At 51.9% G+C, this 24,694-nt stretch overlaps 9 protein-coding genes across 9 annotated transcripts; 3 read left to right on the top strand and 6 right to left on the bottom strand.

The window, feature by feature from the left end:
* Positions 1-271: 271 nt before the first annotated feature.
* VFPPC_07989 (vacuolar assembly protein) lies at positions 272-4,441 on the bottom strand (the record flags this gene model as incomplete). The annotated part of the gene is made up of 5 exons (XM_018286767.1): positions 272-1,081; positions 1,140-2,892; positions 2,953-3,911; positions 3,969-3,995; positions 4,058-4,441. The coding sequence occupies 5 exons, from the start codon at positions 4,439-4,441 to the stop codon at positions 272-274; spliced, it is 3,933 nt and encodes a 1,310-aa protein (XP_018143525.1).
* Positions 4,442-5,239: 798 nt separating this feature from the next.
* On the top strand, positions 5,240-11,173 carry VFPPC_07988 (anaphase-promoting complex subunit 1 domain-containing protein; the record flags this gene model as incomplete). Its single annotated transcript, XM_018286766.1, has 2 exons — positions 5,240-8,096; positions 8,154-11,173. The coding sequence occupies 2 exons, from the start codon at positions 5,240-5,242 to the stop codon at positions 11,171-11,173; spliced, it is 5,877 nt and encodes a 1,958-aa protein (XP_018143524.1).
* A 778-nt stretch (positions 11,174-11,951) lies between these two features.
* On the bottom strand, positions 11,952-13,348 carry VFPPC_07987 (eukaryotic translation initiation factor 3 subunit E; the record flags this gene model as incomplete). The annotated part of the gene is made up of 2 exons (XM_018286765.1): positions 11,952-12,866; positions 12,944-13,348. The coding sequence occupies 2 exons, from the start codon at positions 13,346-13,348 to the stop codon at positions 11,952-11,954; spliced, it is 1,320 nt and encodes a 439-aa protein (XP_018143523.1).
* Positions 13,349-13,878: 530 nt separating this feature from the next.
* On the top strand, positions 13,879-14,454 carry VFPPC_16028 (ribosomal protein L49/IMG2; the record flags this gene model as incomplete). The annotated part of the gene is made up of 2 exons (XM_018293781.1): positions 13,879-14,310; positions 14,404-14,454. 2 exons carry the CDS (start codon positions 13,879-13,881, stop codon positions 14,452-14,454), a joined length of 483 nt encoding a protein of 160 aa, XP_018143522.1.
* A 493-nt stretch (positions 14,455-14,947) lies between these two features.
* VFPPC_07986 (ARID/BRIGHT domain-containing protein (SWI1)) lies at positions 14,948-18,307 on the bottom strand (the record flags this gene model as incomplete). Its single annotated transcript, XM_018286764.1, has 1 exon — positions 14,948-18,307. The coding sequence occupies one exon, from the start codon at positions 18,305-18,307 to the stop codon at positions 14,948-14,950; it is 3,360 nt and encodes a 1,119-aa protein (XP_018143521.1).
* An 890-nt stretch (positions 18,308-19,197) lies between these two features.
* Positions 19,198-19,539, bottom strand: VFPPC_17859 (hypothetical protein; the record flags this gene model as incomplete). Its single annotated transcript, XM_022429534.1, has 1 exon — positions 19,198-19,539. The coding sequence occupies one exon, from the start codon at positions 19,537-19,539 to the stop codon at positions 19,198-19,200; it is 342 nt and encodes a 113-aa protein (XP_022285412.1).
* A 1,111-nt stretch (positions 19,540-20,650) lies between these two features.
* Positions 20,651-21,169, bottom strand: VFPPC_17860 (hypothetical protein; the record flags this gene model as incomplete). Its single annotated transcript, XM_022429535.1, has 1 exon — positions 20,651-21,169. One exon carries the CDS (start codon positions 21,167-21,169, stop codon positions 20,651-20,653), a length of 519 nt encoding a protein of 172 aa, XP_022285411.1.
* A 210-nt stretch (positions 21,170-21,379) lies between these two features.
* VFPPC_17861 (hypothetical protein) lies at positions 21,380-21,946 on the bottom strand (the record flags this gene model as incomplete). The annotated part of the gene is made up of 1 exon (XM_022429536.1): positions 21,380-21,946. One exon carries the CDS (start codon positions 21,944-21,946, stop codon positions 21,380-21,382), a length of 567 nt encoding a protein of 188 aa, XP_022285410.1.
* Positions 21,947-22,435: 489 nt separating this feature from the next.
* On the top strand, positions 22,436-22,825 carry VFPPC_17862 (hypothetical protein; the record flags this gene model as incomplete). The annotated part of the gene is made up of 1 exon (XM_022429537.1): positions 22,436-22,825. The coding sequence occupies one exon, from the start codon at positions 22,436-22,438 to the stop codon at positions 22,823-22,825; it is 390 nt and encodes a 129-aa protein (XP_022285409.1).
* Positions 22,826-24,694: the final 1,869 nt, after the last annotated feature.

Here is a 24,694-nt window from a genome sequence, read left to right as displayed (position 1 = left end):
ACCAGATGGACTGTAAATTTGGTATCAAACCATAGCAACTGTTGCGGGCTGTGGTGACGGGGAAGAGTATAAAAAAAGAAGAAGATAAAGCACCCAGGAACACAGACCCCCCATGAAAATAAGCGACGATAAAATGACTTCTATGACAAGAAAAAAAAAAAAAAAGATAGAAGCAAGACCCGCTAATGATATCTCAGAACCAAACACCGTCTATCGTTAGTTAGCCCCACGGCTCGGTACCTCAGACACACTTCAGACCTGATGCGCAGCTTCAATGACAAATTGGACAGCCCTCTCTAACCTTATCTCGCAACAGCCTGGCTCTCATGACCTTCATTCCCACGGAATGTCGCCCAGTTTCACCAGGTTCCGCGCCTAGATCAACGTCGGCTTTTCTTCCCTTGTGAAGAAGTTCAAGTAGGTGGCTGACATGAAATACGTGTCCGCACGCAAACCCAAGTATCATTTCCATCTCGAACTCGGTAAATGCCTCGTGGCAGCTCGCACAGCGCCCTGGTTGCGGTACGACATGGTCGTGCTCCGCCCTCTCACCCATTGGGTGCTCGCCAGCGTTCCTTTCTGCCGCCGCCGCCGCCGCCTGGCCTCTGCTGGGAACAGCTGGATTGTCTTCACCATCTGGTTGTACTACCTCAAACTTGATGCCTTTTTGTCTGCCAGTCCTCAAATCATTCTGTGCAGCCGCAAGTTCGCTTCGTAAAACTTTGGCCACCCCTGAGCTAATGCTGTGCTGCAGTTCGTGCTCCTTCATCATGTGTGTGAGTCCCTCTCTCAGACCTGGAATCTCAAGGCCTTCCGGTATCCGCCTCACCAGTGTAATGGGGTTGATGGTAGTGCCAACCTGCTCCAGCAAGGCGCGGATGAAGCTTGGCTTATCCATACTGTAATCGAGAAGATCATTCCACAAATCCGGGTCGTCCTGCTCCTTGGCAAATTCGATTGCTTTCTGGACGTTTTTGAGGCGATCAATGATAAGGTACAAGGCACGTTTCATCTGGCCAGTCTTGGAGTATAAGTACACAAGTTCATCGTGATATGAACATGCCTCGCATTCTTGCACAGCCTGTGGCTAGTTAGCTACGACTCGTCCATTAAGGATTCCAGACCGACTTTTTACTAACCTTTTCAAACGTGTACGAGGTTGATGCTTTGAGAAACTCCATCAACAGCGCTCTATCATATGTCGCAAATAGGTGAACGGCCAAGTCGGCGTAGCTATCCACCAGGGCTTGGCTGTCCATGACAAGCCGTTCGATGTTCTCTGCTGAGTGTTCTTTGATGCCCTGGCCTCGCCACAAGCCTTTGAGGTAAAAATGAAGATACGGGTTCATCTTTTTGGCCTCCAGTTGCTCAACAACAATGTCGGGACGAACCAATCCATGTTGAGCCTCGTCCACAAGCAGCGTAATGGCCTCCGACGTCGCCTCGACAAGTTCCTGTTGAGTCATTTGCTTCATCCTCTCTGGTGCTACTCTCAAGCCTATAAAACCTGGGATGTCATCTGCGACAGCTTCGGCTAGATGGCGCTCTCTAATGAGACGAAACGCGGAATCAGCGTCGTGAAGCTTGATATAAACCTTCAGAGCCTCCCGATGCCGTCCACCAGCTTCGTAAAGCCGCGCGAGACTTTCCATCACAATCGACCAGTCTCTCCCCTTCTCTCCATCTTCAATGCTATCCTCGCGGACATCTCTAAACTTGAGTTGATTCTCCAAGGCAGTCGTGATGGTGCTAACATCAAACAAATCTGTTGTCCACAGATCTAACAGCTCCCGAAATCGAGGTTTATCATTCTGGATATAATGGCCCAAAACTACCTCATATATCGTTGTTGGGAGCGGAGGAAGCATTGGTTGCGACGGAATATACGGTGTAATTTCGTCGAAGTGTTTGGCACCGGCAAATGTCCATACCCATTTCTCCCACCTGTCTGGGGTGCCAAGAACTTGGCCACAGACCTCACCTGCCCGTCGCCAGTTGCCATCCTCTATCACCTGTTGAATCCATAGCTCTCCGATGCGTCGTTTTTCCTTGATGGCCTGGGAGTGTACATCTTGCTGAGTGGACGCTACCGCCGAATCGCCGTCAAAGAAATCCTCTACAGCTGCTTGTCGTGCTGATGGGGTTGCTGGCCCCGCATCAATGGGCTTTTCTGGTGTGGTTGCGACTATGTCCGGATTCTCGTCTAATAGCTCCCAAGCCTGTTGGTATTGTTCGTGCTCAACAAGCCATTGCAAGTGGTCTGCCAAATCTCGTTTTGTGCCAAGAATACAGTCATATGGACTGTGCATGAATATCTTGATGCCGGGCTTCGACAAACTGGGGTGGATAGTGATGGGACCTGGGATCTTGCCTTGTCCCCGGCGAATTGTTCCAGCCGTGCTGCCGGTCTTGGAGACAGACGCAGCATCGTCTCCGCTGTCTCTGCTCATTATACTAGCACCAGAACTAAAAAGCGATTTAGGGTTGATAGCCACATTCCACATGTCGTTGCCAAAGCCGGCCAGTGCCTCTAATGCGCCTCGGGATGCCACTGCGGTCGCTGCTGCTTGGGCAGGAAGAACACCAAGGTGGTAATCAGCCGGGCCAAGGCGCTCAAAGCGACTCACTCCAAGGCGATCTTTATCTACTTCCATCTGAGAATCGAGATCGATAAGCCTCAGTTCGGGAGGGTGATTGTTCTGGCGGCGTCTTATGCCTCCAGCGGGTTCACTTCCTGCAGAACCTGAGGATAATCTTGATTTGTGGCCCGAAACTGTAGGTTGCTCTGGCACTTGTTCGTCTTCGTCATCATCCGTCGGGCAAAATGCAAGGACAAGTAAGGTACTCGGAGTGTAGAGGGAGATTCCCGAAATAATGCAGTCCATCCGCAAGCTGTAATCCTGTTAGAGGGAACATATCTGACCACACCGATTCGAATCTGGAAACACATACATCTTGGCGACTTCTGCCCGACCAAACGGCTTGTCGTGACCATTCCTCCCACTATCGCTAGTGGGCCCGTGATGGACGTGAATAATCCAAATGGTACCACCCCAGCCTACGAGAAGCCTTTCTACGGTCTTCTTTGGCGCTGAAATTGCGAGATTTGCAGCACCATCCCCCGAAGACCGACATTCATCAGTCTCAATGGCCTGCTCGTCGATCCACTCTAGTCGACCTTTCCACACGCTTGCCATGGCCTCCCATTCCTCCGTCTGTGGTCTATCATAATGTCCAATTCGCTGCCAAGCCCCCTCAGACTCAGCGCTTTCGAGATGAAGCTTGGAACGCATCAACTTGATGCCATATTCGTTCAACCAGGCGACATACTTCCCAGAAAGGGACCACTTAATGCTGCTTATGGTACCTTCTCCGGAATGCAACACTGTGTCTTTACCACTGCTGGTACCTAGACCCATGCTTCCAAGCCATCCAGACGCTGCTGCGACCGCCGTTCCGGTCGTAGTGGACGTACTTCTGCCCTGGCCACCGCCTACAGTCAAGATGAGCTGGCCCGCCAAACCACCGGATAGATATGTACGATCACTCTTGAACTCTGGGGATAACGCGACAGCTTGGACCGGCCGTGCAAAGTTTCTTAGATGGACGTCTTTCATATCTAAAAGTGACTGGATGCATACGTTGCCATCCATAGACGAAGTAGCTACGTATATGTCGTTCGAGGGTATCCGTGGCAGCTGTGCTGGTCCCTTGGGTCGCCTAGAGGCACTGGCAGGAGAGGCATCGGGTCGCAAATTCGGCTGGGCCTGGGGCTGCTGCGACGGCGGCGGCCGTTCTGATCGGTCGTTTGATAAGGGAGGAGGGTATGGAGACGTCGATATGCTGGTAACCGATGCTGAATGTGCGTGGTAGACTCGAAGGGGTTGTAGAGTTGGTAATTGAATGACATGCTGGGCTGAGTATTAGTCTTGATAATCGCCCGAGACAGTTTACAAGAGCAAGCATACAATGTTGCCGTTATGGGTTCCAATAATCTGCTCCAAGTTTAGTACAGGCACATGAGGGGATCAAGAATAAGGGCAAAAGAACTGCGTACCATTTTGTCTCCTCCGACGAGGAATGCGCTGGTCGCATCGCCGTTACGATAGAGACCACTTAAGCTTTGTGTCAAGCGCGCATATTTGAGACGAGGCTCCTCATCTTCCTCGTCGTCATCCTCATCGTCCCCCTCCTCATCTTCTTCCTCATCGTCCTCGTCATCTGGGCCATGGTTGGATCCGCGGCCTGCATTGGCACTGGTGGCGATGGTTGTGACAGGATCCGGCTCAGTCCTCTCTACAGTCACGGATGTATTGCTCCCGCTTACAACTGGAGTTTCTGGACCATTATCAGATTCATTTTCCGGCGAAATGTTGGGAGGGATCTGAAGCGTGGACTCCAGCCTGTCGTTGCCTGTGGCTCGATCGGACTGGTCTGTCATTGTACCGAATATTGCGGTGTCATGATTTGTCGCTGTACAGCCGGGGAACAGGTAAAACTGAGGCAAATGTTCGGTTGGCGAGTGTTGGATCAACTGCACAGCTCAAGAAAGCTCTAGACGTGTCGTAGCTGCCGATTCTGGATCGCGCGGGAGCAGCCAGGCGTTCGAGACAAGTTGTTGGGTGAGTGTGATGCGTTGATGGTACTTCTGGGTACCTGTGGGGGATGAGCTTCTCCAACGACGTCACGAGCTCCTTCCTGCCCTTGCTGCAGCTGGAACATGCAATCGTCTGAACCGAGGGAGGATCCCGGCGCAATTGACCAGTTGCGCCTGCCTTTAGCGCTAGCTAGTGATCTGGCTGGGTCTGGTCTGGCGCCTGAGACTCCAACACGGCGCCAAGCTCTCAGGCAGCTAGCTTTCTGTGCTGTGGCTCATGCCATTGAGTGCCAGGCCCCACACCCAAGCCCAATGCCGCCTGGAAGTTGTCGAAACTTGAGGCCTTCAACGCTGGCAATTACCTGTGCTAGCAATAGCTGGACCCAAGCTTATCTTATCACGCGCGTCCACACGCGACTTCATACCAACATTAACCGCCTTCCGGTTCACGACACTGATGCTTGGGAAGCACCAGACTCGACTGGACTAGACTGGTTCACCGCCGGGCTTTCTCCTACAACTCGCAGCAAGTGGTTGAAACGATTGAGCTGCAGAACTTCTGCTTTCTTCCGGTTCTTAAGAGAGACCCTGTTATAAACATTCCCCTTTGCTCTCCCATGGAGCTCCTCTGCATCTGTCACCATGGCGTCCACAAGGTCCCTGGGGCTGCACCACCCGTCCGGGCTGCGCCATGCAATCCAAGAGCAGCTGCTTCCTCCAGATCCCTCTCCTTCTGCGTACTCTTGGGATATTGCCTCTGATGAGAGAGATACCGGCTCTGTCGAGGACGAACTCTTGACAACTCAGGAATGTGTTGTGTGGTGCAGAGGAGGTATCTTTCGAAAGACCTTCAAGTTTGGCCACGAAAAGGAGCCCATCACCCAAGCGCTTTTGGCCTATTTTCCGGCCTCAGAAGATACGCGGAAAGGTTGCAATATCAAAACTAGCCCATCGTCTACCGCAGCAGCTCAGTCCCCGCCGGTGCTTGAGAAGGCTCTGGTGGTGTTTTTGAAGACACAGGCACACATCTTCTTTCTCTCAGGCACCAGTCATATAGTTCATATGCCGTTTGAAGTCGAATCCGCTTGCGCAGGACCGGTTGGAGTCATCATTCAAAGAAAGCACAGAGCAGAGAATCTTGCTCCCATTGCTCTCAAGTTTCCTCGGGTTCCACCAAACTCGTTTGTATCATCACAACTCACGGCATTTAGCAGCTCACAGCAGACCGCATTTTCGGTGGAGGGAATGGGGAGACCTAAATCACTACATTTCGGGTTGAGCTCAACGCTCGAAAATATGTGGGACATGCCATTGGATCACCAGCAGTCGTCACACTGGCCGCGCCTCGTCTCACTAACAGATCCATTGTCCGATATTGGCTTGGTTGTTGGTGAGCCCGAAGTTCAAAGTCGCCGTCCTACACGTAAACCCAAGTCAAGAAGGCCAACATTTCTCAACCCGGCGGAAGAAATGCTTCACATAGAACAAATCAACTTACCAGGAACAGACCGCAGAACCCTGGACAGCCCCTTGACTTTAGCCATTACCATAAACAGAGAAAACAACTCATATACTGTTTGGCGCTTGAACTATCTCGACCACGAAGATCCATTTATAGGACACCAGAAGAAGGCTAAAAACAGAACAGCCAGGCGCAGGAGCTCCATGCCGCCTCAGGGCTTCACGAGCGGCACCTCGACTCCGGTCCAGCAAAATTACCGAGAGAGCTTTGGAGCGCCACTTCCAGGGAAGCGGCAGCGCAAGAGTGAAAAAGTCGACAAGCCGTTGGATTTGGTGTCTTCTCTAGAACAGCAAGATAACGAAGGGTCTGGGGTCACTAGACGAAGCTCACGTCGTTTAAGCTCTATGCTTGCGCGAGCAGACTTGTCGGCCTCACACGAAAGAGCCGTATTTGCTGACCAACAGCTCATTTCAAACGCTGGAGTCTCCAAACGAAATGAATCACATAACAATCATCATGGACGGTCTAGTTCCAGCTTCCACCAAATTCATCCCAGCCTGGGCAGCTTGCTCGAAGCTCCACTCGACATGGCATTGGACGAAAGCTTGCACAACATGGGACTCGATGACCATGATTTTGATGGCCTGCAGCATGAAATTCGACTTACTAAAATCCAAACCATCGCACTCGATAGCTCCAATGTGCGGTACTCAACAACGACTCTGCCTGCAAAGTGCCAGACCAAAGTCTTCATTCTCACGGCTCCACCATTTGCAGTAGACGAGCACCAACGGACACAGCTACTCATAGGCATCCAGGAGCCCCTGGAGAAGCGACTACAAATGATGACGCTGTATGCGAAGGTGCAAGAAAAGTCGGACCTTGCCAGCGCCGGTAAGGGAAAGTCAAGCTTCTCATTCGTTTCCGTCTCACCAGGAGCACAGTGGAAAGTCCAAAGCGTCGTAGACTCGTCAAAACTTGTTGATGGTGATTTATCTGTGATCCTGGTTCTGTCTGACTCCAAGGACGGCCAGCACGAATTGAGCACGCAGGCTCCATGGATCGAGCTCACAAAAATATCACTCTCCTTGCTCTTTGTAGATGATACGAGGAGCATACAATACAGGGGCAGAGTTACGGACAGAGACGTCAAGCAACGCAAGTCGGAGGTCGTAGACCTGACCAGCGGGGGCATAGTTGGCATTCGCCATCCAAGGAAGCGAGGCGTCGTTGACGTGGTTGATACACAGGGTCGGCTTCACCAACTCAAGATACAACTTCAGCCAGCCTGCCCACAGGTTCAAAAAGTCCTAAACATTTGCAAAAGCGTGCTACCTGAGGCCCTTGGGGGTCGCCTCCATGCAGGCTGGCTTCATGTCATGCAATGGCTCCAGAGTCACCAAGACAATACATCATCCAACATGGAGTGGTCGGCAACGGCTGTTCTGTTCCTCAGTTCTTTCCTGAATCTTGGTCGAGGAGATGCCTCTTCATTAAAAACATCTCAGCTGCCAGTTCGAAAAAGACGGCCTGCGTCGGGATCTTTTGGCGCTATTCGAGAATCAGAGGATTGGAGGGCTTTGGAACTAGGTGAAACCGCCAACTCACTGGGCTGTCCGGTTTGGATGATGAACCAGGGTTGGCAATGGGCTCTGGAGGAAGAAGTAGACAGCAATATGTCATCCCATGGCGATGCCCTGCTTAGTCCCAAGTTTCTTACGCGTCATATTGCTTTGTCAAAGGAATACCTCAACTCCCCTTCTGGTGAGGCTGCTTTGGGTCAACAAGGGTACATGCCAATGTCTCTTGCCAGATCATCTGATACTATCCGCAAGGTGGCTGTTGACATCTTCATGGCGCTCCATCTCCTCCTGGATGAACAGAAGCTGGACATTACGACGCCTGAGTACGTTTCTCCTGGCCGGACTGACCTGCGAGTACTTCTTTCCCAGCTCGCCAGGTGGCTCAGATGGCACAGCTTTGCATCCGTGTATGAGCTCGGTATTCAGGAGGATGTCGATTCTCGGCATGACTCTGGTAAGTAGAGTCTGCTTTGTACTTACCCCCATGTAGAGATGCTAACCATGCCTTCAGAACTCATTTTGAGACCACCTATTCCTGAACCTCCAGTTCGTCCAGATGTGTTGGAATGGATTCAATGTCGCCTCGCCGGGCTTCGTGGGAAGCCTTGTCTGACACCCGCTGATATTTACTTCTCCAGCTCACGGATTTCTGAGGCTGAAAAGATGCAGGATAAGAGATGGGATGGTATTACCACGAGAACGCTCATGTTCAAGCACTTCTTCAGAGTGATAAAACCAAAATCAACCGCTGTTGAGATGGTGGAGGCGCTGCTGGATTGTGGTTTCACAAGCCAAATCCTCGAAACGCTGCCTGAAGCTGTTTTAGTTCCTCTTCAAGACGCCATCTCTTTATGCCAGCCACACCCTCCCTCGCATTGGTCGATTAACCTCCTAGATTTGGTGAAGAGAAGCGACATTAGCCTGATTGTCAAGCCAGGCCGACGACCTCGACAAGGCGTGGCTAACATCTTGGCACCCACCCACATGGCTACATGGGACTTCAAATTGCTCTGTCAGAGTGTGGATGAGGCTAACAACACCGGGTACGATGAAGGTGAGGGCACGGAACGTCAAGCGGTAATTCGAACCCTTTTCAAAGATGACCGTCGGCTCAATGAAGCTCAAGACCTACTTTCAACCCATAAAGCCAGAGTCGTTCGCCTGAACCCTAATCCAAGTTGGCCAGAGAGCGAATACTTGGAGAAACAAAAGGAGCTTGTTTCCAGGATTGCTACGGGCACACTTGCAATTCCAGCTGGCCGCGCTCTGCTATATTACAGTCTACGCTTCCCTCTGATAACTCAGAAATTCCACATAGGCGGCTTCAATTTGAATTGCATTGTCAAACCAACCAACGTCACCGTTGGGGTTGACAAATCACTGTTCACAGAGGAGAAGGTTTGCTGGGGCTTCTTCCACCAAGGTGTTGCCGCGGGCCTAGCAATTTCACCACAGGCCAAGGGAATCGATACTTCTTGGATTTTGTACAATAAACCAGCACAGGAGCTAAGCAACAGACATGCTGGATTTCTCTTGGCTCTTGGTTTGAACGGGCATCTAAAAGGCGTCGCCAAGTGGGTTGCGTTCAAGTATCTCACGCCCAAACATACCATGACATCTATTGGATTGCTACTGGGTCTGGCAGCGTCATACATGGGCACCATGGACTCTCTCATCACTCGACTGCTTTCCGTCCATGCTACTCGCATGCTTCCTCGCGGTGCTGCAGAGTTAAATCTATCGCCGCTCACGCAAACGTCTGGCATCATGGGCATCGGCCTCTTGTACTGTAACAGCCAGCACCGACGTATGAGTGAAATCATGCTGTCAGAGATAGAGCACATTGATGAAGAGGATGAAGAGGAGCCTCTCAGAAGCGAATGCTATCGTCTTGCTGCCGGCTTTGCCCTGGGTCTGATCAACTTGGGCAAGGGCGGCGATCTAAAAGGCTTACATGATATGAAGCTAACTGAGAAGCTAATTGCCCACGCAACAGCGACCAAGAATGTCGATATTGTCCACATTCTTGACAGAGCATCTGCTGGTGCTGTCATGGCCATCGCTCTCATATTCATGAAGTCTGAAGATCAAATTGTGGCCCGAAAAATTGACGTTCCCGATTCTGTCTTACAGTTCGATTACGTTCGGCCAGATATACTCCTCCTTCGAACCGTGACCAAGAATTTGATTCTCTGGTCGAAAATTGAGCCTACATTCGCATGGATCCGTGACAGTCTCCCTGCTCCGTATCGCGCTCGACACAAATTGCAAGGTACAACGAAACTACGCTCTACGGACCTTCCATTTTTCAGTATCATGACTGGAATTTGCTTTTCCATTGCTTTACGGTTCTCAGGGAGTGCTTCCACCAAGGTTCGCGACCTGCTGTTGCATTATCTTGATCAATTCATCCGCATTTCCAACATTGAAGCCACTCCACGGCCTCATCCAGATGCAGCGCCTTTGTACGATGAGGAACTAGCAAGGTCGAATGCTAGAATGTGCCAAGACATCCTTGCTTTGTCTTGCTCCATCGTCATGGCCGGAACTGGCGACATCCCGGTTCTTAGGCGACTACGCTCCCTGCACGGCAGAGACAACCCAGATATTCCCTACGGATCACATCTTGCCGCTCATTTGGCCATCGGATCGCTTTTCCTGGGATGTGGGACTGTAACATTTGGTGCCAGCAACTTAGCAATTGCGGCCTTATTAGTGTCATTTTATCCAATTTTTCCGACTAACGTGATGGACAACAGATCACATCTCCAAGCCTTTCGCCACTTTTGGGTTTTGGCAACGGAGCAACGTTGTTTGGTTGCCAAGGATGTCCTGACTGGGCAGCCGGTGTCTGTTTCTGTGCAGATCAAGATGAAGCAGGAGTCCTCTTCAGAGCACATTCTATATCGTACCACTCCATGCCTTTTGCCTCCTCTCGACCAAATTTCCAGCTTATCGACGTCCTGTGGGCCACAGTTTTGGGACATAACTCTCGACTTCTCCAACGATGAGCTGAGGCAAGCGTTTGCACAAACCCAAAGCATATACCTACGAAGACGCCCACCGCGAGAAGGGGCTTTCGCCTCTACACTAAGAACATTAGGCGATGACAGCAAGGGAGATAGCCCACTTGAGTGGATCTTTGGACTAGACAAACTACGAAATGTGAGCTACGCGGAGCGGGCAGCACTCATGGAGAACAGTGAGAGGGAGCAGGAAGTAGGGTCCGCGGTAGATGCCCGAATGGAAATGGAGAGGGGTATCATGGATGGCGGTGACAGAGAACGTCTTGAAGGGGCACGGCTTCTCTTTGAATGGGGAGCCGCTCGTGAGAGGCTGCTGAGAACCAGTACGCCCAGCATCCACGACAGCCAAGCAACCATTAAACCAGGCGACTCCCAATCCAATGAGACGATAGGACAAAACATGACGCCCCACGACTCGAGCGGCGACATATGGTGGATGAGGGATAGCTCAATTGAAGCACTGAAGGGTCAGGTCTGGCTTGCTGCACGAGAAGGGGAGCAGTAGGACGGCCAGCATAAGCAGCAGCATACCGCCAACTCGCCAAGGGTTCTGCAGAAATATTTACCTGTAAGGCAAGCAGGAGATGAAGCTCCATAAGAGGGCCCATTCAATGAAGTAATGACTGTAATGAGGTGTAGACAAAAGTAAATTATAACAGCTTAAAACTTGTACATCTAGCATACCTATCACAATTTGCGGACTTTAGCATCTTCCAGGCAGTGAATTGCAGCTAATCCACGAGCGACACATCGCACAAGTATGAGGATAGCACGGCTTTTAACAGATCATGTTTATTTCTCTTCGCTTTTTAGAAATTCCCACCCATCAAAACCGCATAGGTTCCATCCATAGCTCTACTATTTGGCCCCCCTTGCCTAAGAACCCTTCTTCTCCCGAATATCCGAAAAATTAAAAACGCCATGCAATGCAAACCGCATCACCAGGGAGTGGGAGGCAAGGGGGATAAACAAGATATAAAACAGGGCCATTTCGTCCATCTCACTCTCCTTTCCTTTTCGTTAAAACCCCTCAGCTACTTGCCACCTTTATCCTCTCACTTTATGAAAGAAAGAGCCAAGGTTAGCAGCTACACTCTAGATTTTCATTCTTCCTCTGCCATGCCTCCCCAGACGTTCCACTTTGGGAATTTGGACCTTTTAAAAAAAGACATCGCTTTCTAGATGTTTCTTTTTCCCCGACGGCATGCCCTTATAAAGAGTAAAATTTTGTGAGCGAGCAAAATAGTAAAATATTGCCCTGTATGTCGGTTGCTGATGCATCTTTACTTGGAAACAGCAGCGTTGAGAACCTGCGTTCTGAAAAATCCACCCTTGGTCTTCTCAATGACCTGCTGGTAAACATTGTTGGGCGGGTGGTTCATAATGACAGTGCCGTCCTGGCTGTCAATCTTGGCATCCAGTCTCGTCTCTCTAATCAAGTTGACGATCCACTTCTCGCCCTCGTCAGGGTTGAGGCCGAGCTTGGCGCTAAGGTCACGGATGTTCATGCGGCTAAAGATCTTGCAGTAGCTCTCGCAGATGAGGTGGCGGGCAGCATTGACAAAGGCGTCGGCAGAAGAGGCGAGGAAGAAGTCGCTTCGGCAGACCTCCTCAGCCTGGCGGAGGGCCTCGCGGGCGGCGTTGAAGTCGTGTGCAATGTAGAGGGCATTGACGAACTGAGTGATGGGGTCGGCATACTCGTAGGCCTCCTGGCGAACATAGCGGACAATGTCCTTAAGCTGCTTCTGCTGCGTTGAGCTGTTTCGGGCACGGGTGCGGCCGGTGATGACGGCGGCGATGAGGTATCGCAGGATCCAGGGGCACGAGGTCTGGATGGTGTTGATGTAGGCAGCGGAGAAGAACATGTCGAGGATGGGCTCACGAGCACCCTCCCAGTTGAACAGGGGGAACAGCGACCAGTGGACCAGCATGGTTCGGTGGTCGAGCTGCGCGCGCGGGTTGTTGAAGAGCTTGGAGTCTATGCCCTCCTTGACGTTCTTGAGCTCGTCGACGGCTGACTCCCAGTTTGTGGAGAGGATCTCGGAGGCGAGCTTGCCCCAGGTTGAGGCAGAGACCTTGTCGTTGTCGGTGGAGAGAACTCGGAACTGATACAGCATATCGGCTGCGGGACCGTACTGGCCGCATCTGAATTGGAACTGTCCAAAGTCGTAGAGGGCGTTGACCATTTCCATAGTAACCTACGGCGTTGTTAGCATCTCGTTTTCCTATTACGTTCGAGAGATTTCCGCAATCTCTGAGCCGGCCGCAAACTCACTCCGTGCTGATTCTTCAAGAACTCCAAGTTGGCAACCTTGTCACTTCGAAGACCGTTGACAACTTCGTCCTGCGTCAAGAGATCCGCAATCTTAGCAGTGGCTTGCTCATATTTCTCCAGCTGCGCCAAAACATCCTGTCTCTTCTTGGTATATTCGGCAGGCGGGTCAGAAACGCCGTGAAGTTCGCAGTACAGAGTCGCAACATAATCAGTCATGTTGGTATCCTCCAACAGCTTAATCTTTCCGGACAAAATCTTCTTGGCCATGTCGCTATCGCCCTTCTCCTCAGCCTTGTCTCCTTCGAACTGGATGAGCGGAAACAACAGGTGTCTGCTGAGATGTGGTGCCAGCTGGGGCATAATCGATGAGCCTTCGGCCGAGACGGCCGTGAGAATATCCTCCATGGTGAAGGTTTTCGTAGATGATGGAGCCTTTCGAGCAATTTTCTTCCAGGTCAAGGGATGTCAAGGGCTTGAAGACGTTGACTATTTTGGCTCCGCAAGACGGCGAATCGCTCGTTCGTTTCGCAAGGATGGTAAAGACGCAACTCGCCCACACGCAAATCCAGATGGAGGGGCAGATTTTTGGTGAATTTCGCCAATACACAAAGTGCTGTGGGGGGCTGTCCACGCGCGCCGGGGATTTGCCGGGCTCCCGTACGCGTTGGTCATGTGACCATGAGATTTTTGGGATAGCTTCGCATTGGGGAACGACCAAGTTCGCAATGTCTATGCTGATTGCTGGTTTTCCTGTCATTGAGATCAATTGACAATCTTTTGGCGAGTTCTTATTGCTCCTTCATGAATTAAAAGTCAAACTACATGATTTCCTGTTGTTAGCCGCCATACAGACGTCGAAATACCACCATCAAGCGAACAGCCACCAGTCCATCAACGAACCCAAATCGCTTTTTGGCTGCTTTCCACAGCCCATCATGCATCAATACGTCTCTCGAGCCCTCGCAAGAGGGTCAAGCTGCCTCCTCAAGCCGAGCTTCTGTGGAATCGCTCTCACCACCCCACCCAACTTCCAAACCTGCAAACTCGCCCCTGCGCAATCCTCACGGTCCCTTACCACCGCCACCAGCAAAGGTACTCGCAGCTACACACCTATAAGTCGCGGTCCCACCCCTCCTCCTACGAAGTCGCCCGAAGAGTTTACAGGCTCTCCTTACATAGTTCGCCGCACGCCATCAGCACAACTGCCCGTCTACCGACGGTTCACGTCAGGAGGCAATCGCGAGGTGGTCTTCATTAAAAAGGTGGATGGTGACCGCAAGAAGCTGTTGGAGGATCTGGTAGAGTCCCTTGGTGTGAGCAGGGGCGATATTAGACTCAATCCATTGACACAACACCTGGAGCTTAAGGTGTGTAGTTCAATACCCGAAGGCATATACAACTGCTTTCGTCTGCTACACGATTTTTTGTGGATTAGAAGTTGCTAACAGATGTGACAATAGGGCAATTTCTACGACAGGACCAAGTCATGGTTATTAGAGCGCGGATTCTAGGGAAGCAGTTGGGAACAGAAAGGGGTGAACAAGAATCAATGGCCTGATGTCTCACGACCTGGCTTCAAATGTATTAGTACTGTCACAGCATATTTGGCGATCAACCATATTGTACACTAGGGCAACTGCAGAATACGGGGCATCTTCGAATAGTTATGTGGTATCAGTTTATGTCTCACGCTCCCGCACCTATGTACACCTGTCCTATAGGATATACCCCAAAGTTTGTCCTTTCCAAATCAAGTTCGCATCTCCATGCAAATCTAGCTATGCGCCGTCGTCTGATACACCGTTACAAAAACATAAGTGAAATGTTAATAATAAAGAACAAAGACCAAAAAAATACACCATGTGCTTTGCACATTCATCCATCAGTTTTTGATATTCGCTGAGCAGACGTGTCCAGAAAAGAAAACCGTCTCTTAAAAACGCTGCAGCAAAACAGGGGCAGTCATACCAATATCAGGTGTGATTATCAACACATTGCGTCAGCTCATCCATCCAAGTTCAATACCGCCGTCAATTGTGGGAGAAGCCCTTCTTTTGTCCACTCCGGAGATTGCATCATCAATGCGTCCATCAACATCTGCGGTTGCGGTAGCAATTCTGCGATACCTGACGTTGCCGTCCCAGCAGAATCCCTGGCCTTTTCGGCCAAACGGCGTAGAAGGGAAACGGCTACAACGACAATGTACACGAGCTCCGGATCCTTTCTGGCTGCCGCAGCTCGACTACCTCCACGGGCCGGCGGAGGTGGCTTTTCGTACAAGATACTAAGTTCCTGTATTAATTTGATGAGGTTCTGCGCAAGACAATTGCCAGATGCAAGAAGAGCTCGAGCCATTCCTGGTTCAGATCCCGGCACTAGAGAAGCTATGATTTCCGCGCCAAGGAGACCTTGCATGAGGAAAGGCTTCCTCGTCTCAAACAGAGGCGGAAATGTAGTTGGTCGGAATTGTTCCTTAGCCTTATCTGGCAGCGGAGATATCGCCAAAGCAAAGGTTCGAATGAGCAACTCGTTGGCCAACGGTGAAGAAGAATCAACTGCAAAGAGCGCCTTGTAGAAGCCCCTATTTGGTTCATCACGAGCCAACAACTTAGCTAGCGCGTCAACAGCATGGGGGAGATAGGAATGAATGCTTGGGTCGTAAGGCGTGAAGGTAAGCGAGTCGTTGGACATTGTTGGGCCCGGGATCGGAGCAAAAGTGAGCAGAAATTGCACAAGACTCAAAGCTTGTTCACGACCGGGGATCTCTAATTGGCTTGCAATGTTTGAGAGCAGAACCACCACGTCCTTCATAAAATCAAGTGTGTTGGCGTGTGTCCGCAGAAGCATTGTCCGAGTACCGAGGTAGCGAATGATGGAGCAGAGCATCTTGACGACGGATTCTTCACATAGGACGATGTGGTTATCGTTGTTCTCTCCGGGGAATGAAACGTTGCGCAATATCGTCATTATGCAAATCAATCGATCCACAGCTCGGTCCATTTCATACTCGGTGCTTCCAAAGGCAGGGACGTCCCTCACAGCCCATCGTTCAATTCGGCAGCTTCTTACAACGTCTTCATATGCTGTGAGTTGAATTTCGTCAGTGACCTCCGCTGTGTTCTCAACAAGTAGATCTACTTGAGACTCTGCGCAGTCTACCAAAGCCTCAACTAAATCATCACAAGCTCTGAGATGCAGGAAGTGCCCCTGGTTTGGTGACGACGAAATCGTTGCCAGTGTATCCAGAGCCAGGCGTACCTCGCCATGAATACCGCACTGGATGCTGCGGGTCAGGGCAGAGATGTCAATGTTGCCCAGCTCATTCACAGAGGGTACGGTCGGTTCCCATCGCTCCAACTCAGCACCCAGAAGGTTGGCAGCATGAAGGTCAACTCCACCATACGTTGACAGCTCTCTTGCGCAAGGGCTATAGTCTTCCGGTTTCGGAGGCATTCGAGGCATGTGATGTTCAACACCAACAGCTGACATGGGAGTGGCTTGTCGGCCATCAACAGAGACACTACCGGGTCGAGCATGTGCCGGAGATTGCATAGAGTAGTCGTTGGGTGCGGGGGCATCCATGCCTCTTGACATGCTGTTCCTGTGCCCCGATACCGAATTGGCATTCGGGGTATGTTGTTGCTGTTGTTGTTGTGCCATAGGTTGCTGCTGTTGAGACTGCTGCTGGGGTGGTTGTTGTTGTGCGTGAGGGGGAAGCTGAGGCTGCTGTGGTGGTTGCTGATGAGGTTGTTGTTGCTGTTGCTGTGGTGGTTGAGGGGTCGAGAATCCATTGACGGGAGGTTGGCCAGGTTTCATTGGGGTTTGTTGTTGCATGTGAGGCGTTTGCTGCTGCTGGCCTTGCGGCATCTGTCCTTGATTCATTTGTTGCTGACCTGGCTGCATCTGCTTTTGAGGCGTTCCTGGACCGGCCATGCCTGCATTCTGCTGCATCATCCTGTGTTTTTGCTGTGCGATCCAAACCTCCTCGAACTTTGCCAGATTTCGCTCATAAACTTGCTTCAAGGTCGGTGCTACGGTAGGTATTTGCGCCGGCAGCCCCAAAGCCTGGGCACACATTGCCCAACCGTTGGCCGCAGTCACATTCTTGTAGCCACCCTTGGATTGTACGAGCTGGAACAGCATGACGAGATTGACCGGTCTGTCACCGACAATGGGATTCGTGTCCAAAGGCAGTCCTTTCGCAGTCATCAGAGTTGTCAGGTTCTTCATAAATTGTTCAGGATTAATGTTTCCCATTGGCCTCGGTTGCTGTCTCATAGCGCCTTGAGGCATTTGGCCGTTGGGCATACCAGGCATCTGCTGCTTCGGCATCATGCCGCGGCCCATACCTTGGGCTTGCATTTGTGCCTGCATCTGAATATTGCCTTGTAATTGCTGATGCAGACGCATTTGGTACGCCGCCATCTTCTGTTGATCCATCATCCCCTGTTGTCTCGGTTGACCTGGCTGCTGTTGTTGCTGACCGGGTTGTTGCTGACCTGGCTGCTGGCCCTGTTGTTGTTGCTGCATCTGTTGTTGCATTTGTTGATACATATTGGGCGGCATCTGGCCCATGTGCTGTGGCATTTGTCCCATCTGCTGAGGCATCATCTGACCGCCAGCAGGAGCGCCAGCCATCGCGTTGGGATTGGGAGACGGACGAGGATTTGAAGGCGATTGCGCGTACCCGGGGTTGTATCCGGGAGGCATGTTTTGCATGTACTGGTTTGGTTGTGGCGTGCCATGCTCAGAGGGAATGGGAGATGCTTGCGAGCCACTGAACTGTTGCTGTGGGCCAGGTGAAAAGGGATGAGGTGACGCGGTAGCAACTCGTTGCGGGACATTTCCCGGTCGCATCTGATTTCCCATGATAGGAGATGGGCTGGCATTGGCAGAGCCATTAGCTTGCAGATGAGGGAATTGGCTTGGGTTCTGCTGAGGCATGGCACCAGCGCCTTGCTGGAAGCCAGCAAAAGTCTGTTGTTGCGGCGTTTCCGAACGCGACGGCGGTTGCATGCCCGGATTGTGGCCAGGCGACCCGGTGACGCTATCTTCGCGGGGACGAGGTCGTTTTGATGGAATTACGGAGTTGGTTTGATAGACGGGATTCTGGTTCGGGTTCTGGTTCGGGTTCGGGGTTTGGTTCTGGGTTTGATTCTGGTACGTCGGCGAGCCGTGTCGCATTGGACCATTCTGCATACCAGCCATCTGTTGCTGGTTGGGAAATTGTCCCGGGTTAAACTGACCCGGGTTGGCCATAAAGGCAGAGGGATCCATCATGGCACCGGCAGAGTTGGGATCGTTGATGTGAGGGAAGCCGTTTCCATTGTGGTTGGGGACGGCGTCGTTCATCCAGGCGCTCATGGCGACGGCCCCGACAGGCTATGCGCAACGACGTTAGCGATCAGCAGGCACAAGGCCAGAAACCCATTGAAGGGCGCAGGGACGGATGACGATGGGGCCGTGTCACGACCACGGCGTGTGGTGATGGATAGGTCGAGTCGCGTCGCGGGTTGGTGGAGGATTGTGTGTGGTGTGCGGTGCGTGTGTGGTGTCGGGTGGGAAATGAGCAGGCAAAGCAGGACGGGGGCAGGTTTGCAAGGCCAGAGCCAAAAAAGCCAGTTGAGACCAGAGGGAGACAGACGAGGAGTGGTTATGGGACTGGGACTGGGACTGGGACTGAGACTTGGCTGGGACTGAGGAGCGCAGTGTCTGGTTCGATGCTGGTGGCAGCTGCTCACTTCTCTTGAGAGCGACCGAGTGGGCAGAGAGCACCAGTCTGGCTTGGCTGAGTGCCAGTAAAATGCGGGTGCCAGCGACGGACGGACCTCTCTGTCTTCGTTCTCGCAATCTCAATGACTTGGTCTGCTTGGCTGAGAAGGCGGGCAGCGGGTGATGGCACTTGCGCGCTGATTGGATGGTTTCGGGGATGAGGAGAGAGAACGACTGCTGAAGCGGAGTCTGGCGAGACTGACACCAGCCAGAGAGTCAAGGGAAAGCTTCAAACTGGACCGCCAACGACGGACGCCGTATTGCGGCGAGGCGGGCAAGAAGGGAGTGCAGGACTCACTTGAGCAACTCAGAAGTGGAGACAGGGATAGGATGGGACAAGAAGGAGGAAACTTGAGTCGGATGGGACACGGTACCGCGAGCTGGCTAAGGGGGAGGCAAAGCCGCACCACCACTGGCAGCAGTCCAACCTCCCGCACTGGCTTGAGTCTCGGAAAGTACCTGGTACCTGGGCGATAGGTGTATCAAGGGCTAAAAGATGCGTACCTTGAACGCCTAAGCGTGTCACCTGCGCCAACCAAAAAGAGGACGCGGCAATGGGGCCAGCAATCAATCGGCCACCACGGTCGGCAAGACGTACGAGAAGCGCGGCGGCGTGCAGCTGCCAGGCCACGATTCGAACTCGGCAGCGCTGTTCTCGAAATAAAAAGTAATAAAAGTAGCCGGGTAGCAAGCCGGTGGAGTGAGAGGGAGCGAGTGAGTGATTGCTGTAGCGTCGCGCGGCGTGAGCTGGCGGTGACCGTTTTCCTGTCCCAGCAAGCAACGGAGGGAGAAATTTTCGTTACGGGCCCGTTCCTCCAGACCATCCAGGCCACTTCACGCCCGCGCAGCAAGCCGACACGGGTCCAAGAGCCCGTTTGAACGGAGACACAGCGGGTCACGAGACCGAATAAGGTGATTCAACAACGAGCTGTCCTTCCTGTCCGTCCCGTCGCCAGATGAGGGCAGGGGGTGCGGTGAGTGCAGCGTGTGCGCGGCAGTAGCAACGAGGGTGAAGTATCAGGTCTGGTGTGAGTGGGCAAAGCCTAGAGCTAGAGCCAGTCTTGCCAGAGTCCAGCATACACCAGGCATCAAAACTCGCAGAAGAGCCACGACCAAGGGAGTCCGGATGAGTCGTACGCGCATCAGCCTTTTCCAACACTCAATGACTTGGCCTTGCGGCTGGTTTCGGTTTCAGCATCCATAAGAAATTTCAGTCTGACCAGTCAACTAGCCCCTTTTTGGCTTAGCGTTGTGTTGATGCTGCGTGGCGGTCAATTCCGAAAGGAGTGACAGCCAATGACGATCAAGAGATATTGAAATGTTAGTGGGACACAGATGACTGTTAGTGTTGTGACAAAATCCCCCGCGATATTCACCAAATTAAGCAAGTGCACTATCAGCAACTTAGCACAGTCTTCATATCCTGTGCGCACCAAAGATGAATATGGCGACAATATCCCAAGGTCGACGGAGACATATTTCCACGACAAAGCCGACGGTCAGACGGCATCATCATGCTGCCAAAATCATATTTCCTCTTAGTTCTTCGAACTTGTGCCCAGGTACGTATGTCGTAACACCGTGGGAAGTCCCAAAAGATGGGACCAGAGCACATCCGTATGAAGTTGGAAGGTGCAAGGACAGTCGCAATCACCGATAACGATGGTGATGACGGAACTGACCACAAAAGAAACGTCGTGTTGACTTGAGCCACGGGGTAACAGTCGACATGTTATTTCGTGGTTCACACGGGTTATTCGTGGCTGTGTCGGCGCTAAATCGATATGGAAGCCGCGAATCGAATTCTTGGGATGGTTTTTTGAAGCTCCGCCGGTTCCTGAATCAATAGGATTGAATTGCAAAGGCGACACCAAACACCTGCAGTTGAGTAGATACCCGGCATCTCGGTCTGTTATGGACAGCACAATCTCTGGCTCAACACTCGTCGATTTGGCGTGAGGCGTTTCGCCGTAGCCAGGTTGTAGACAGCCCTGCAATTCCTGTCATGGTGTTGGCAACGGCACAGCCGTGAACAAGAAATTGGAAAAAACCTCCGGATGCCAAGGTTGATTTATCATTCGTTCTCCAATTAGAATTCCATCCGTTTGAGACAACCATCTGGAGTAGAGTTGATGCGCAGTAAACTTTAGGAACACCGCCGATAGCCTGTGTCCGCTGGACTTGAGCACGGAACCAACCTGGAACTAAGTCTGTCTCCTTCCGGGTATTCTCGACGACATGAGAAATAATGACTGTGGGATCCGTGTTTAGAGGAATTGATGGTACCAGTCCAATCCCCAACACCAGAGACGAGTGCCCATCGTCATCCACCCATCTCGTGGGTTTCTTTGCCTGAAGCGTGGCTAGCTGCATGGTTACAGAATGGCGCCCGCCCGCGGCCCCACCAAAGGCGCAAGGCACTGGGGCCGGGCCAAGCTGGACACCAGACACCATCCAACGCTAGCTTCCTTGCAGCAGATCGCTGTGACAGTGTGACTGGATGCCCAATTGACGGTGAATGCAATTCCAACTGGGTGTGATTGAGCGAGCAGGTCTTGGGCGTCGTGGCCTCTGGCCAAAGCAAATGGCGGGCAGGGCGGCCGATGGCGTTTCGCTTTGTCCATTGCAGCGGCTCGGAAAGCTGACAAGCTCCATGTGGGAACATCAAAAGCAGGATCCATTCAATGTTGATGGTGGGAGGCGAGGATTGATGTTCCTTTGCTGTTCGGTGGCGTGCCCAATTGGTCCAACAGACCTGGGGTTCAGCGGCTGGTGTTGGTGGTGACATGATGGATCAGACGCCGTTGTTGATGATGCCGCTCCTCCAGCACAGCACAGTCCTGGTCTGGTCCCGTCTTGTCTTGTCTGGTCTGGTCCTGGTTTTGTCTGGTTTTGTCTGGTCGTGTCTGGTCGGTTTTGTGCTGCCAGGGTCTCAAAGAGCGTCTGGTGCCAGATGGAGATGGAGCAGCCTCGATATGAAGCTGACACCAACCACGCTGGTCTCGACATGGAGCCTGGCACCGGTTGATTCTTGGGGCCACCCCTGTCACACCCAGGCTCTGCACCGCACCCAGACCCTCGTGGCCCAAAGCCGAGCTGTCTGTCATTCCGTTTCGTCCATGACATGGCCCAATGCTCGAAAATCCTCGCAGTGAGCGTCAACCATGAGCCAAATTCGATTTGCGTTGTCGAGGATTTTGCTGGGGATTTTGACTGCGTTTTCACCCCCATTTCTTGATTTTCGCTGTGGTTGTGGCCGACCAAGCGCCCCGAGCCGACTGGGTCATCGTTTTCATCGTTGCCAGCTCAGGTACTGCTTCAGTGAGGTCATCCAGTGGCGTATAAGTCCAGGAGCAGAATTGGTTCAACAACACCACGGCCAAGAGCAGCCCGACGATGTAGAAAACAAGCGCGCAAGGAAAGAACAGCAAAAAAACACGGAGAAGAAGAAGGAGAAATTTAAATGGGAAAGGAAAGTGGCGGCTGGAAGAAACGGGGAAGGGGGGAAGGGTTTAGTTATGTGAGTGAGTGACCTCCTGCCAGGCGTGGCCCTTCAATCATTCACTCACCAGACAGACACCAGTCAATTCAGGCAACGGATGACCCAGCAGCTGGCCACACGAATTTTGATCGCTCTTTTTTTTTTCCTCGTTCCCTCCTTCTTCTTCGAACCATAATCGACGGCGTTTAACTCTATGTCCATTTCAGTTTAACTATTTGATGTTTTATTCCCCTTTGTCTTCCGTCGGGGAGCTTGGCAGCAAGGCGGCCGCCACCCGCAAGCGTCGCGGATTCATTGACCAGACGCTTTGTGGGCAGACAGACCGTTGGTCGAGTGTTCGTTTGGGGGTGTCTGGTCTGGTCTGGTCCTTTGAATCGGGCTTCCGGGATGGTGGCTCATTAGATTATATTGTGGCCCTCGAACATCGGGTCTGGTTCAATCTTGAGGCCAATCTCTTCCTACCCATCCCGTCGTCAATGCTCTCTGCTGTCTGGTCATGCAAAATCACCGCCTCGGAGTGTTGCTTCGTCTCTTCCCTTTTCGCGTTTCTATTTTCATTCAAGTCGGCTTCAACGTCTGCTGCTCGTGCCAGCGGGAGGACCAACTAGAGAGTGACTCTTGTCTTTGCAGAGTGGTCTTCCATGCGGATGCTTGCATTGTAGGCACGGGCTTGCATTAGGTTGGGCGGCCCCAGCTTTGTCTGGTCAAGTCTGGTTCGAATTGGTCTGGTCTGGTCTGGTCTGGTACTTTGAACCTTGAGTATTCATCAATCTCACCACGAATGCTGCCAACTGCATGGGTCGTTGGTAAGAAAAGCCAAAGTGTCAAATATGTGTCCTTTTTTTGGATTGTTTATTATTTTGGGACTCCAACTCGCATTACCGCATGGCGCAAACATGGTTGAACGGGCCAAGGGCCTGGACCAGACTCCTTCACAATGATGTTGGGCGGGGGTTTTACTGACGACCCGAGAAAACTTGACTTGAGAAACGCGATGTTTGCCTCAACCGCATTCCCATCACCACCCCATCATGCTCATTTGGAACAACGAGCAGGCGGCAATTGCCACCAACATATCCATCGAATATTTGTCCCAGTCTCATTCACAGTAGAGGTTCACCGTGTGGTTTTCTCCGACCCAATTCTCTTGCATTTCCCTGGTCCGCTCCTTCCTAATTTCTGGGCCATTTGGTCGGTTGGTTTTGCTAACCTTGATCACGAAGTCTGAGGCCCCCTCCCCACATCGGAGATTCGTTGGTGGCAAAGGAAGAAATCCTCCCAATGTCCATCATTGGGGTTAATTAGTTCAGCTGTGACACAAAGCCGTTCTTCCCCGTGGTCACGGACGGCACGCGAAGCACAAGTAATCAATCTCGCACGCCAGGCAGTTCTGTTGGATATTCGTCTGAGCGCTGGGATGAAACCCCCATCTCGGTTGGCAACGATTTGCTGGCGGTCACAAAGGCGGCGAGCGTGTTGAAACCTGCGTCATGCCAGCAACGGGCGTGTTGTTGATCGGTATGTCTCGGACTGTGAGCCACCTTGTACCACAGACAGCTCCCACTCCCAAGGAAAACATTGAATCCGAAGTCGAGCACGCAAGGCACGCATTTTGACATTTGGTTGTTCCCATGGCCCTTGCCGGCAGCCTTCGTAGCTACCCAGGTAGAGTATGGAGTAGAATGCCGTGAACGTTGCACGCGATACTGCGAGCAAAACCACGGAAATTTGCTACTCTTACAAGGGCATTTCACAACCACACTTTTTGCTTCCGAAATTATTGTCGCCTGTCAATGGGGACTTGGCCGTCAACATGACTCTGCCTGGCTGTCCACATCCCTGCAGTGTTATCGACAGGGCTGTCAACAGGTCCTTTTCTGATAGCCGCACGGCAAAATAATAGTGCAAGGTTCTCCTACACTTGGTCCCAGTCACCAGTAGTCACAAGAAACGGTTCTTCCCGCTTGTTCGAGTCGTTCATTCGAAATGTCAAGCTCCTCACCTTCACTCCATGCTAAATCTTTCAACTGATCTGGTCCCTGCTGCATCAAATACCTATATCCTTTGCTGAGTTAAACATTGGCCGTGGCCCCCGCAAGTTGGATGTGTGGGGGTCTTGTGCAATGATTTTTTACTCTGCACCCAGGCACCCTGTCGAGATGGGCATCCAAACTGGGATCCATGTCTACTGCGAAGGGGACCCAACGACCCGGAATCTTGGGTTGTCATCTGAGGGTGTGGGTGGCTCTTACCCTGCACTCTGAGCACACTCGTGATGGGACTAAATACCAACGTGCCATTGCTGCAGAATGATAAATTGAGGTCCAATGCCTGTTGCGTGAATTTCACTCTTCGTTTTCCTGCTTCTTTTTTTTTTTTATTGAGGGGGAGAGAGAGAGAGCGAGCGAGAAGGGGGCGATAGAGAAGAGGGGGACTATCATATGGGCACCAGGAATATTTATCTGGGCAGGCTTGGT

The sequence above is a fragment of the Pochonia chlamydosporia genome, chromosome 4, assembly GCF_001653235.2.
Source record: "Pochonia chlamydosporia 170 chromosome 4, whole genome shotgun sequence".
Taxonomy (NCBI): Eukaryota; Fungi; Ascomycota; class Sordariomycetes; order Hypocreales; family Clavicipitaceae; genus Pochonia; species Pochonia chlamydosporia.
The sequence above is the reverse complement of the archived record's forward strand: the minus strand, read 5'-3'. Positions and strand labels throughout refer to the sequence as shown.